The sequence below is a fragment of the Erythrolamprus reginae genome, chromosome 2, assembly GCF_031021105.1.
Source record: "Erythrolamprus reginae isolate rEryReg1 chromosome 2, rEryReg1.hap1, whole genome shotgun sequence".
Lineage (NCBI taxonomy): Eukaryota > Metazoa > Chordata > Lepidosauria > Squamata > Dipsadidae > Erythrolamprus > Erythrolamprus reginae.
In genome coordinates this window covers 336,187,420-336,201,657 of record NC_091951.1, presented here as the reverse complement: position 1 = coordinate 336,201,657, position 14,238 = coordinate 336,187,420, and the positions used below count along the sequence as shown (strand labels likewise).

Sequence of the window (14,238 nt, the reverse complement as noted above, 5' to 3'; positions counted from 1 at the left end):
TATGTACCATATAAGTGCCGTCATTTGTGTGTGTGGGTGCCATACTGACAAGTACCGTACCATAATCAGTGTACCGTACGGTACACTTTCGTTGGGGGTGTCAGCTTTTCTGCCTGTGAATTTGTCTTATTCGAGAAATATAAGGCACCCCCCGAAAATAAGACGTAGCACAACTTTTGGAGCAAAAATTAATATAAGACAGTGTCTTATTTTCGGGGAAACATGTTATTATGCTAACAGATCTTCTTTCTTCATTTTTGGTATTCAACAGAGGTAGAAAGAGAGCTAGTTTGGTTTTGTGTCTTAGTAATGAAATGTAGGCTTATCACCTCAGGGTACCCATTATAAGTACAGTGATCCCTCGATCATCGCGAGGGTTCCGTTCCAGGACCCCTCGCGAAGATCGATTTTTCGCGAAGTAGCGGTGCGGAAGTAAAAACACCATCTGCGCGTGCGCAGATGGTGTTTTTGCTTCCACTGCCGGCCCGCCCCTTCGCCCGCCCACCCCCGTTGCTCGCGCGCCTGGGGTGGCGCGTTGCTGGGGAAAGCGCGCGCCGCTTGGGGACTCCCTAGGTCCGCTCCCCCAGCTGGGGAGCGGACCTAGGGAGTCCCCAAGGCAGCGCGCGCGCTTTCCCCAGCAACGCTCGCGCGGGGGTGGGGACTCCCTCCCCAGCTGGGGGAGCGGACCTAGGGGAGTCCCCCAAGCGCGCGCGCATTCCGCAGCAACGCGCGCGGGGTGGGGGACTCCCTCCCCAGCTGGGGAGCGGACCTAGGGGAGTCCCCAAGCGCCGCGCGCGCATTCCCCAGGCAACCGGCGCGGGGTGGGGACTCCCTCCCCAGCTGGGGAGCGGACCTAGGGAGTCCCCAAGCGCGCGCGCTTTCCCCCAGCAACGCGCGCGCGGGGTGGGGACTCCCTCCCCAGCTGGGGAGCGGACCTAGGGAGTCCCCCAAGCGCGCGGCGCATTCCGCAGCAACGCGCGCGGCGGTGGGGACTCCCTCCCCAGCTGGGGAGCGGACCTAGGGAGTCCCCAAGCGCGCGCGCTTTCCCCAGCAACGCGCGCGGGGTGGGGGACTCCCTCCCCAGCTGGGGAGCGGACCTAGGGAGTCCCCAAAGCGCTGCGCGCATTGCCGCAGCAAACGCGCGCGCGGTGGGGACTCCCTCCCCAGCTGGGGAGCGGACCTAGGGAGTCCCCAAGCGCGCGCGCATTCCCCAGCAACGCGCGCTGGGGGTGGGGACTCCCTCCCCAGCTGGGGAGCGGACCTAGGGAGTCCCCAAGCGCGGCGCGGCTTTCCCCAGCAACGCGCGCGGGGGGTGGGGACTCCCTCCCCAGCTGGGGAGCGGACCTAGGGAGTCCCCAAGCGCGCGCGCATTCCGCAGCAACGCGCGCGGGGTGGGGACTCCCTCCCCAGCTGGGGAGCGGACCTAGGGAGTCCCCAAGCGCCGCGTCGCATTCCCCAGCAACGCGCGCGCGGGTGGGGACTCCCTCCCCAGCTGGGGAGCGGACCTAGGGAGTCCCCAAGCGCGCGGCGGCATTCCCCAGCAACGCGCGCGGGGGTGGGGACTCCCTCCCCAGCTGGGGAGCGGACCTAGGGAGTCCCCAAGCGCGCGCGCGCTTTCCCCCAGCAACGCGCGCGCGCTGGGAAGCAGAGTTAGGGTGTCCCCAGGCTCGCGCGCACCCGCCTGCCCGCCCACGCTGTTGCTGGCTCCCGCTTCCCCAGCTGGGAGGCGGAGGTGGGGTTTCCCCGCGCGCGTGCCGCCCGCGCCGCCCACGCCGTTGCTCGTGCCGATGCTGTCTTACCAGGGCAAGAGGGGGAAGACCCAGGGAAGCCTCTGCCCGGCGGGGAAACTCCACCATCTACGCATGCGTGGAAGGGCACGCATGCGCAGATGGTGGAGTTTACTTCCGGGTTGAAAACTCGCGATATGGCGTTTCGCGAAACTCGAGATCGCGAAACTCGAGGGATCACTGTAGTTTTAAGAGCTGTGGTGGCCCAGTGGTCAGAATGCAGTACTGCAGGCTATTTCTGATTACCGGCTGCCAGCAGCTTGGCAGTTCTGATCTCACCAGGCTCAAGGTTGACTCAGTCTTCCATCCTTCTGAGGTGGGTAAAATGAGGACCCAGGTTGTTGGGGGAAATGTGCTGACTCTGTAAATCACTTACAGAGGGATGTGAAGCAGTATATAAGTCTAATTGCTATTGCTATTAAATATAGTTTTTAATTCTTATTAAATGAATATAATACATTTGAGTTTATAGAAAAAACAAAGCTAATTTCAGATTATCCCTACACTGTAAATCTCTTCTTGCACTTTAAAGGACATAAGAAAATCTATTTAAATACCTGGATATAAAAATGGAACTAAGAATTACTCCTTTAAGTTCATCAATAATATTCTACAACTATCCATTGAGCTCTAAAAGAATATCTTGGGAATTACCCGAAGACTCTGTGTATTCATGTGCTTTGCAGATAGTAAAATCAGATCTTAAAATGGGAATATTGTATTTGCCTCATCTATTTTATTTACTGTTTAATTTAAATTAAATGAAAGATGATTGAAGGTCAAAATGGAAAGCCAGAAAAAGTTAGGGGAGGTGGTTTAAGCTATTCAAATTATTGTGGTTTCTCCTAATGAAATGTTGCATTTTTATTTGTGTCCTGTAGCTTAGTCATCCAATGGAGATTTGTCAACAGGGTTCAAAAGCAGATGAATGCGTTTCTTGAGGTGAGATATTTCACTGACAATTCATTGTTTGTCTTTGCTGCCTGGTCCAGTCTGGTGTAGAAGGAGGGAGGGAGGGAGGGAAGGAAGGAAGGAAAGAAGGAAGGAAGGAAAGAAAGAAAGAAAGAAAGAAAGAAAAGAGAAGGAAATAAAGGAGGGGTGAAGGTAGACAGGGAAGGAAAGAAAGAAAGAAAGAAAGAAAGGAGAAGAAACAAAAGAGGGGTGAAGGTAGACAGGGAAGGAAAGAAAGAAAGAAGAAGAAACAAAAGAGGGGTGAAGGTAGACAGGGAAGGAAAGAAAGAAAGAAGAAGAAGAAGAAGAAGAAAGAAAAGAGGGGTGAAGGTAGACAGGGAAGGAAAGAAAGAAAGAAAGGAGAAGAAAGAAAAGAGGGGTGAAGGTAGACAGAGAAAGAAAGAAAGAAGGAAAGAAAGAAAGAAAGAAAGAAAAGAGGGGCGAAGGTAGACAGGGAAGGAAAGAAAGAAAGAAAAAGAAAGAAAGAAAGGTGAAGAAAGAAAAGAGGGGTGAAGGTAGACAGAGAAAGAAAGAAAGAAAGAAAAGAGGGGTGAAGGCAGGCAGGGAAGGGAAGAAAGAAAGAAAGAAAGGAGAAGGAAAGAAAGGAGGGGTGAAGGTAGACAAGGGAGGGAGGGATTCAAAACATTTATCTAGGAGTTTATGTGAACACATATGAAAAATCAGTGCTTGTACTGATTCTTCGTATGTATTCATATAAACTTCCAAAGGAATACTTTGAAACTTTCCCTCCCTCTTTTCCTTCTTCCCTCAGCTCAACAGAACCGTCTTCTATTTCTTCTATCTACACCCTTGCAAATCAAAGGAAGGCAGTGAATTCGGTGTGGAAAATAGGGGAGGGAAGAGTAGGAAATGAGTGCCCTGCCTTCAGAAATAAAACGGTGGCCCAGAAATTGAATTGTCCATTACAATAGGACCTAGCCATGTGCTCATTACTCAGAACTCTGAACGTTGTTTTAAAAATCACCTTTATTCCTTCACCGCCGAATCCTCCTGCGTTCTTTATGCTCCATTTTGAGAAACGGGGTGAAGGTTGCCTGTCGTCCTTTCTTGCCCCGTTGATTGACACATATACCATTTTAGCTGCATTTCAATCAGACCTCGGAACCTGTGGCAGAGGTGAATGCGCACAATCTGTCACATAGAATTATTCATGGCAAAAATGAGCAACTCCCCGTGGGAGCTGTCTAAGTGTCTGAGATTACAGAACACCTTTCCCTCCCCCCCCCCAAGACCTCCAGTGTTTCACTTGTCTCTCCACATCTCCCAAGTTCTCCGAATTAAAAGCTGTTCGTTGTAGCTCTCCTCTGAGCTTTGAAGTGTTATAATGCGTCAGCAGTGATATACTGTGCATCTATTGAAAATACACTGAATTGTCTGTTTGTTTTTCTCTCTTTCCTCCCCATTCCCGGTTTCAGGGATTTACAGAACTCCTGCCCATCGACTTAATTAAAATTTTCGATGAAAACGAACTGGAGGTTAGTTGCCTTTTCTCGTTGTCTTTAAGCAGGGGTTTCTTTGGTGGAAGCAATTGGAAAGATCCTTGCGTGTCTTGAGTGGAGGAAGGTATTCTGCCACACAAATCCCAGCGACTGGTTAGGTCCCACAGAGTTGGCCTTCTCCAGGTCCCGTCGACTAAACAATGTTGTTTGGTGGGACCCAGGAGAAGAGCCTTCTCTGTGGCGGCCCTGACCCTCTGGACCAGCTCCCCCCGGAGATTAGAACTGCCCCCACCCTCTTTGCCTTTCGTAAAGTTCTTAAGATCCATCTCTGCTGTCAGGCATGGGGGAACTGAGACATGGTATGTTTGTGTGTATGTTTGCTTTTAATAATGGGGTTTTTAGTGTTTTTTAAATTATTAGATTTGTTCTTGCATTGTCTTTGTTATTGTTGTGAGCCGCCCCGAGTCTACAGAGAGGGGCGGCATACAAATGTAATAAATAATAATAATAATAATAATAATAATAATAATAATAATAATAATAATAGTGAATGTTCCTTGTCCACCTCTGGTCACGTCAGATTCTGAGGAGGATCAGCCAGGCCCCTCTGGATACCCTGGGCCAATGGGGTTGCCCACTCTTGGTGAGAGTGAGAGTGAGAGTGAGAGGGGAAATGACCTGAGAGAACCTGAGGAACCACTAGAGGGGGCTGATGTGACAATGGGAGAGTGGTCCCAGTCAGAGGAGGAAGAAGACATTAGAGTGGACAATCCATTGTTAGATCTCGATATAGGAGGTTTCTGAGAAGGCAAGAGGACTTGCATAGTCTTACATGCTGTTTTTATCATTGTTGTTAGCCGCCCCGAGTCTACGGAGAGGGGCGGCATACGAATCCAATAAATAAATAGTAAAAGGCAATTAGCTTATAGCTTTACCTCTTTGGGATGTGATGTCACATCCAGGCAGTATAAAAGCGAAGGATTTGGGGTAATTGGGTGTGGGGTTTCAACGCCGTTCATGGAAGAGGTGTTAGAGTGTTGGGGGCTGCTTGAAAAAGGCTTCAAAAACATGACTCCTGCCTCACTAAAAGACATTATCTGCTGGGTGATGTTTGTCTGAGATTCCAGGGAGCTGCTTCATTCTCTTGAATGATAATTAGACTTTGTTATCTAAGGAATGCCATCAGGCTGAGTTGGCGATTTTCCCAAACTTTGTGTCAACGCCCCAAATACCATCTGAGAAATAAATCAGATTCCAGCCCAATTCTCTCACATAAGGTTCAATTTATTATCAGAGCCATATTGGTCACGCTAATGCCATTCCAATACTAACTTCTTTCCAGTACCCCACCCAAGTTAAGATTAGATTAGATTAGATTTATTGGATTTATATGCCGCCCCTCTCTGCAGACTCCGGGCGTCTCGCAACAATGGTAAAAAACAATACATAGTAACAAATTTAATATTTAGCAATCTAAATTACAGTTTTAGGTTAAAAAATCCAATATATAAAAAACAAGCACACAATCGAATCATACACAGAAACTACATGGACAAGGGGGAGATGTTTCAATTCCCCCATGCCTGACGGCAGAGGTGGGTTTTAAGGAGTTTCCGAAAGGCAAGGAGGGTGGGGGCAATCCTAATCTCTGGGGGGTGCTGGTTCCAGAGGGTCGGAGCCACCACAGAGAAGGCTCTTCCCCTGGGTCCCGCCAGACGGCATTGTTTAGTCGACGGGATCCAGAGAAGGCCCACTCTGTGGGACCTAACCGGTCGCTGGGATTTGTGCGGCAGAAGGCGGTCCCGGAGATATTCTGGTCCAATGCCATGTAGGACTTTATAGGTCATAACCAACACTTTGAATTGTGACCGGAAACTGATCGGCAACCAGTGCAGACTGCAGAGTGTTGGAGTAATATGGGCATTCTTAGAGAATTGCTCTCGCAGCTGCATTCTTCACGATCTGAAGTTTCCGAACATAAGGCTCATCCCACAACCCCACACCCACAAGTTCATCACGAGGACCAGGCCGAGTACAGGGATTCCACCAACTTCGTCTTTTCTTCAGTTGATGCAGAACAAAAGTTGACCTTGGGCTCTAAGAAAGGAATTTGTTGTGACTAGTAACTTCCGTCTCATTCAACTACCCCTCCCAATTCCCCATATACTGTGCTACTGTGGCAGGCCAAAGCCTCTAACTCCACATGACGGCTTTCGGCCTGACACTTTGTTTATGCTTCACTCCAGAGAGAGAGATCACTCCCTTTTCCTTGCCATCCAATCTGCTTTTCACTGTGTGCTGCTTATGCCAATAAAGAGTGTGATTTTACCATGAAATAGAGAACTTTTGAGTCGGCGGGTTCGCTCTGAGAGGCCATGCACAGAATAGCAGAGAAAAAAACCTTACTGGCCTAAATTCTGCGAAGATTTCTCCACACATAAATAGCAACCCTATAATTCGCTAGTTTTAGATGGGGCTTTTTAATAAGCGTGTTTTCATGGTTCTTATTGCCAGATAAATATTTAAATCAACCTTCAGAAAATAAAACAATCTGTAGCCCAATTCAGTACAGGTAGTCCTTGCCCTAGGACAGCAACCAGGACCCGGATTACCGTTGCTAAGTGGTCATCAAGTGCAATTGCTTCATTTAATGACAGCAATCAAAGCAGTCCCCAATGCCATTGTTAAATGAAGTTCCAGTCATTGAGAGAATTGCCTCCCTCAGCTTCCCACAATGGGCCAAAAATGCTTCAAAATGGGCTGAAAAAAGTCCTGAAGAAGGCCAATAAAAGGCCCCAAAACAGGTTATGTGTGGGGGAAAATGGCCGGATTCAGCAATATTCAGTCTATAAGGGGCACAAATATTTTCATCCCCTTTTAAGAGGCAAAAAAATATGATACAAAAAGGATTCTTCAGAGATTTTCAATCATGCAACTCATGGTTGTCCCAATGGTATTTTTTTTTAGGAGGCAATTGAACTTCCTTGGTTTTTTTTTCTTTGAAAAGGTTTTGCTTCTCATCTAAGAAGCATCTTGTCAGAGCTGAAGAAACTTCTTAGATGAGAAGTGAAACATCTTCAAAGAAAAAACAAGAAAGTCCAGTTGCCTCCTGAAAAAGCAACTTTGGGACCAGAGAGGATTGTTTGTTGTTACCACTGTATATGTGAACTTGTATTTGAACTGAGCCTCATGTGTTGTAATGTTTGCTCTGAAGTGTTTTTTTTCATGAAGGTTATTCTTATTTAATAGAGGTTAACCAGTTCTAGTTATGCACGTTACTATGCTGCTAGAGAAAGGTTTCAAAATATTGACCAGTGCATAATCTACAAGGATTGTAACACTAATATACACATATTATGATTATTATTTATTGGATTTGTATGCCGTCCCTCTCCGCAGACTCGGGGCGGCTAACAGCAATGATAAAAAAACAGCATGTAACAATCCAATTTATAAAACAACTAAAAACCCTTATAGTAAAACCAAACATACCCACAAACATACCATGCATAACTTGTATATGCAAATATACTCATGTATATGCTTCCCTGATCATAACTCTGTGATAGAAAATAATTGCTCATAGTCCATATCCTGATTTCCTTTCTCAACAATGTCATTCTTTCACAGTTGTTAATGTGTGGTCTTGGAGATGTGGATGTGAATGATTGGAGACAACACGCAATCTACAAGAACGGATATTGTCCAAACCATCCTGTTATTCAGTGGTTTTGGAAGGTAACAACGATTCATTCTGATGCTATGCTTTAACTCCCAACATTCGACCACTTTCTTTCTTTCTTTCTTTCTTTCTTTCTTTCTTTCTTTCTTTCTTTCTTTCTTTCTAGATCGCAGCCTGTCCTCAAATTGCCTTATCACTTGCAAAGTCTTTGTTAAAAACAGTAAGCCCGTGTGAGATTCACTGATAATTCATTCATCAGCTTTCATAATGATATGTTTTATAGGCTGTTTTACTGATGGATGCTGAAAAACGTATCCGGCTTTTGCAATTTGTAACTGGGACGTCACGAGTGCCTATGAATGGATTTGCTGAACTTTATGGTGAGTTACTGGGAAAGTGATTTTGAATATCTCTAATAATAATAATAATAATAATAATTATTATTATTATTATTATTATTATTATTATTATTATTATTATTATTAATTAGATTTGTATGCCGCCCCTCTCCATAGACTCGGGGCAGCTAACAACAATAATAAGACAATATAAACAAATCTAATATTTAAGTTTAAGTTAAATTTAAAAAACCTAATTTGAGAAACCAATCATACATACAGACATACCAAGCATAAATTTTATAAGCCTAGGGGGAAGGGAATATCTCAATTCCCCCATGCCTGATGACAGAGGTGGGTTTTAAGGAGCTTACGAAAGGCAAGGAGGGTGGGGGCAACTCTGATCTCTGGGGGGATTTGCATGGGATGTCTTGAAAATTGCTCTTTTTAAAGCAAGACCCTACTCTTTCCATGCTTATCCTTAAGGTCTCTTGGTGGTTCACAGGGAAAACTACACAAAAAAGCTACACAGTTAAAAGATTCACAAACCAATGAATAAAAAGATTACAAAGTGAAACTATAAGCCAACTAAGATGGTATCACAGCCTAAACTCCTCCAGAAGTTCTGTTTTGAACTGCTTTGGAAAGCTGCCAACATGGAAATCATATACCCAGACCCACAACCAAACTCTGGGCAGCTTACAAAATCCCCAGGAAACAGTTAAAAGTAAAACTTCACCAAAACAGGCAGTTTAAACTACAACAATTAGAATTACAGACACTACAAAATTATAATGAGGGGGGATGGATATCTACTGGTTCAGTAGATAAAACCCTCAAGCCTAGACATATTTAAACATATTTCTAATCAAAGCCACTCTTATTTAGAGTTATCAGCTGAATTAGAATAGCCTTGCTCAAGCCCACTGCAACAATATCGCCAAAAAGGCTTCTAGAGTTGTTAACTGATCCTACATAGCTTCTGCTCCGGCAATCTCACACTACTCACAAGAGCCTACAAAACTTTTGCCAGACCCATTCTTGAATACAGCTCATCTGTCTGGAACCCATACCACATCTCGGACATCAACACCCTTGAAAACGTCCAAAGATAGTTCATCAAAAGAGCCCTTCACTCCTCCATTCAAAACAGAATACCCTAGGAAAATAGACTAACAATACTGGGTCTAGAAAGCTTAGAACTACGGCGCCTAAAACACGATTTAAGTATTGCCCACAAGATCATATGCTGCAATGTCCTACCGGTCAATGACAACTTCAGCTTCAACCGCAACAACATAAGAGCACGCAATAAATTCAAACTTAATATTAACCGCTCCAAACTTGACTGTAAAAAATATGACTTTAACAATCGAGTTGTCGAAGCGTGGAACTCATTACCGGACTCAATAGTGTCAACCCCTAACCCCCAACATTTCTCCCTTAGACTATCCACGATTGACCATGTTTTTAAGAGGTCAGTAAGGGGCGTGCATAAGTGCACTAGTGTGCCTTTCGTCCCCTGTCCAAATTGTCTTTCCTTAATCTCATATATCATATATATTTTCTTCCTTTCATATATCTTCTCTATTTTTACAAATTATGTTTATATATATTACTTCATGTCTATTCTCTTCCATATGTATTGTGTATTGGACGAATGAATGAATGAATGAATGAATGAATGAATGAATGAATGAATGAATGAATGAATAAATAAATAAATACCTCTCTCCTCTAAGGCATACTGGGATTGCTGTTTGAAAAGTAGAGTCAAAGAGGTAGACAATGTTACAATGCAATCTTATTGTTCGTATGACCATCTGACCCATTTATGTCCTTCTCTTGAACCAGGTTCAAATGGTCCTCAGCTGTTTACAATAGAGCAATGGGGAAGCCCTGAGAAGTTACCCAGAGCTCACACCTGGTGAGTAATAAAACATCAAGCATTATATTTACAGTAATTAAATTTAAACATCTCCAAGGACTACACTTTCATTTGAGTGAGATGAGAGTTTCATATATTAGATGGGTGTATTTGTGGAAGCAGAAAGCAGTAATTAAAATGTTCTTGCTAGTAAGACTTGTTGTAAAATCTTGAAAAGGGAGACATTTTAGAAGACACAGCAATAAAACTTTACTGTTTTTCATTCCATAAAATACACTCCATAAAATTTATGGGCAGTAGTAAAAAAAAATTAGGGGAGATAATAGTACCATGCTCTCAGCACCAGTTGTTAAAGAGTACTTACTCCCTCCTTACAAACATATTTTGGTTAATACAATCTGGGCAATCCCCATTTTTAATATATTGTGGTTACAGTTAGAAGGAAATCCAATCATCTCCCATATGACAATCCTGAAGCTTTTGAGTGGCAAGTTTCTGGGCGAACGTTATTCCATATTTCCAGAGAAGTTCAGAAAAGGAGAAATATTAGCTAATGTTAATTCTAAGACAGCGTACCGAAACTCTTAAGAATAAAAATAGGCTATAGAAAGAAGTCAAATTGGATAAGTTTTTGTGGCCAGCATGATATTTCAGAGCACTGCTGTGGGAAGAAACTTTAACAAAAGTAGTACCTATTTATCTACAATGGTACCTCTACTTATGAACTTAATTCATTCCGTGACCAGGTTCTTAAGTAGAAGAGTTTGTAAGAAGAAGCAATTTTTCCCATAGGAATCAATGTAAAAACAAATAATGTGTGCGATTGGGGAAACCACAGGGAGAGTGGGGGCCTCCAGGAGATTCCTAGAGAGGACCCATGGAGGCTTCTCCCCACCTTTTCCGGCCCTGTTTCTTCCCAGGAGATTCCTAGAGAGGCCTCACAAAGGCTTCTCCCCGCCTTTTCCGGCCCTGTTTCCTCCCAGGAGATTCCTAGAGAGGCCCCACGGAGGCTTCTCCCTGCCCTTTCCGGTTATAGTTTCGGAGGATCAGGTTTGTAAGTGGAAAATGGTTCTTGAGAAGAGGCAAAAAAAATCTTGAACACCCGGTTCTTATCTAGAAAAGTTCGTAAGTAGAGGCCTTCTTAGGTAGAAGTACTACTGTACTTGCATTACCATGTTTTCAAATTGCTACGTGAACAGGACGAGAGCAGAATTTTCGGATCTCGAACCCGAACTGTTGGCTTTCCAGCCAACAAGCCCAGCATTATAATCGCCAATCCACAGCATGCTCCTCCTCGCCACCTCAGAGTCCCTCTTTTCTTTTCTTTTTAAAGCCTTAAAGTTTTGGATTTCTTTGTTTCCCTTCACATCACCTTCTTCCTTCGGCAGCGACTCTCCTCCTCCTCTTCTTCCTCCCACCCAAATTCCAAGCTTTTATTTTTTTTTCCTAATGGTTTTGCACGCATTGTTTTGATTCCTACGGGAAAAATTGCTTCTTCTTAAGAACGTTTCTACTTAAGAACCTGGTCACGGACTGAATTAAGTTCTTAAGTAGCGGTACCACTGTATTTAATTTGGAACAGAGACAACCCTGCCTTGACTCCATTCCCCAACCCTCTTCCGTTACAGCTTTAATCGCCTCGACTTACCTCCGTACGACTCTTTTGAAGAATTGCGAGAGAAGCTTCTTATGGCCGTTGAAAATGCTCAAGGATTTGAAGGAGTGGATTAAGAGGGCGCCTGCTCCTGCTTCATCTTCTTCTTGTTCTTCTTCTTCTTGTTATCTTATTAGTAAAACAAAGATTCTGTTCTCAGAGCAAGTTCTGCAAAGCACTTTTTTGATTTTCCAGCAGACTTTTTTCAGGAAATGGAGCAGAACGATTACACGGCGGAGCGAGAAGCTTCTGTCCGGAGCCGATGTCTGAATCCAGCAATGGGAAATAACTCTCTTTCACTTGTGGATAGTATTTCTGAAATTTCCACAACAAATTACCCACTGGTCGATGTATACTCTAATGACATTTCAGCAGGACTTGTCTATTTATGTCGTGCCTCTATAGGCAAAAGCCCTTAATAAATGTTTTACATACTTTTTAATGGAAATGAATGGAATTAATCATTTTACAGGTATAGTATTACAGTTCACGTTTACTTTGGAACAATGATTTTAAAGTTTTATTTCCTTGCAATTAAAAAAAACCCAATAATGTACTGGAAGAACGAACTCATTTTGTTTCCTTTTAATTTGTCTAGACTGTATGTATGCCATAAGCGTTCTGTTCTCCCCCAAATCTGCTATTTGTTGTTTTTAGCATCATGCTCTTCTGGTCTTTTACAATAGGTAATTTTTTTTTGTAAGATATTTTCTGCAATTGGAAATATCCTAAAGTACCAAATGCCTTTTTAAATGTGTGCGTTGTGGTTTCACAAACTGCAACAAAAGCAAAATTTGTGATGGGGTGGAGACAATATTTCTACAAATCGCCTGGATATTTACAGGAAAATCACGACATATTCCAGCATGCCAAATCTCTCCTTCAGTAATGAAGTTGCCACCCTGTTTCTTGATAATATTTATATGTGTTATAGCATTTTTTTGGTGATGGGTTTGGGCACTGTTGTCACTGGGGTGGGGGGTGGGGAATGTTTGATTGTTTGTTGTATAGTGACTTTTACCAATTCTTTCCTCTTGCAATGGAGGCATTTTGAATGAATCCTGAACTTGCTTGATCTCAAGGCTGTAAAAAGTACTTTTCTTTCTGTATGCATTCGTTAGTATCTAAATGAGAAGGATTTTTCCCTTTATTTTTGATTGCACCAATTCTAGAAGCACTTTATGTACCACATGGAGATCTTTTTTAAAAAATCATAAATATTAATGTGATAGTATGCCTTCTCCTTGCCCATGTCTTTTCGGTGCAATATCTTTCAGTTGTGAAATCTGGCAATGGCTGATGAAGTACGGAAAAAAAACGAGAGAGCGTCGAACGTAGAGATATTAGTTGTATTTTGTGGTGTTGGGCTCCACCGCCACCAAAATTTATTTAATAAATGCAGTTATCTAGCCACTTTTATAACGTATGACATGTTGCATGAATAAATGATAATGCTTGTCTTGTAAATGTTATGTAATAGTTTAAGAGGGAAAGAACAAACAGATTTTCTCTCATGCACAGGAAGTTGACTCGTAGGAGAACATATTTGATAACCTACAAAGCTTGAACAGCTTGCCATTGTGTGATTCTGCCCTCAAATGTAAACTCTGCCCATGGGTAACAATCCAACAAGGTTACAGACTTAAATAGGCTCCTAGGATAATGCTAGGTAGTATCAAAACATCTCTATGGCGTACAAGTTTTATATTTTTCAAGGGGAAAATAAATGGACACATTGCTAGTCAGCTACACCAGAGGTATTCAAACTTGGCAACTTTATTTGTTTGTTTGTTTATTTATTTATTTATTTATTAGATTTGTATGCCGCCCCTCTCCGTAGACTCGGGGCGGCTAACAACAATAATAAAAACAGCATATAACAAATCTAATATTTAAAATAACTAAAAAACCCTTATTAAAAACCAAACAAGCACACACACAAACATACCATGTATAAATTGTATAGGCCTAGGGCAGTGATGGCGAACCTTTTTTTCCTTGAGTTCCAAAAGAGTGTGGGCGCGCCCTATCACACATGCGCGAGTGCCCACACCCATAATTCAATTCCTGGGGAGGACAAAAACAGCTTCCTTTCCCGCAGGAGGCTCTCTGGTAGCCAAAAATGCCCTCCCAGAGCCTCTGTGTGAGCCAAAAATCAGTGGCCAGCACACACATGCTCATTGGAGCTGAGCTAGGGCAACAGCGCACGTGCCAGCAGATATGGCTCTGTGTGCCACCTATGGCACCCGTGCCATAGGTTCGCCATCACTGGCCTAGGGGGAAAAGATATCTCAGTTCCCCCATGCCTGACAACAGGTGGGTTTTAAGGAGCTTACGAAAGGCGAGGATATTCCAGCTATATTGGCTGGAGAATTCTGGGAGTTGAAGTCTAGCCTTAGAGTTGCCAAATTTGGAGACCCCTGAGCTAACAAAGGACAGGTATTGACATTGTTCACTGCTTCCTTGCACCCAGGGATA

General features: G+C 43.7%; 1 protein-coding gene across 5 annotated transcripts in view; it reads left to right on the top strand.

The window, feature by feature from the left end:
- NEDD4L (NEDD4 like E3 ubiquitin protein ligase) overlaps positions 1-13,227 on the top strand; it is a 441,323-nt gene extending 428,096 nt beyond the window's left edge. For all 5 annotated transcript variants that reach the window (XM_070743513.1, XM_070743512.1, XM_070743511.1 and 2 more), the window contains 6 exons: positions 2,669-2,729; positions 4,175-4,234; positions 7,829-7,936; positions 8,164-8,260; positions 10,073-10,145; positions 11,735-13,227. In XM_070743513.1, the coding sequence (XP_070599614.1) occupies positions 2,669-2,729; positions 4,175-4,234; positions 7,829-7,936; positions 8,164-8,260; positions 10,073-10,145; positions 11,735-11,837 (502 nt within the window). In that variant the 3' untranslated portion in view covers positions 11,838-13,227. The remainder of the gene's footprint in view (positions 1-2,668; positions 2,730-4,174; positions 4,235-7,828; positions 7,937-8,163; positions 8,261-10,072; positions 10,146-11,734) is intronic.
- Positions 13,228-14,238: the final 1,011 nt, after the last annotated feature.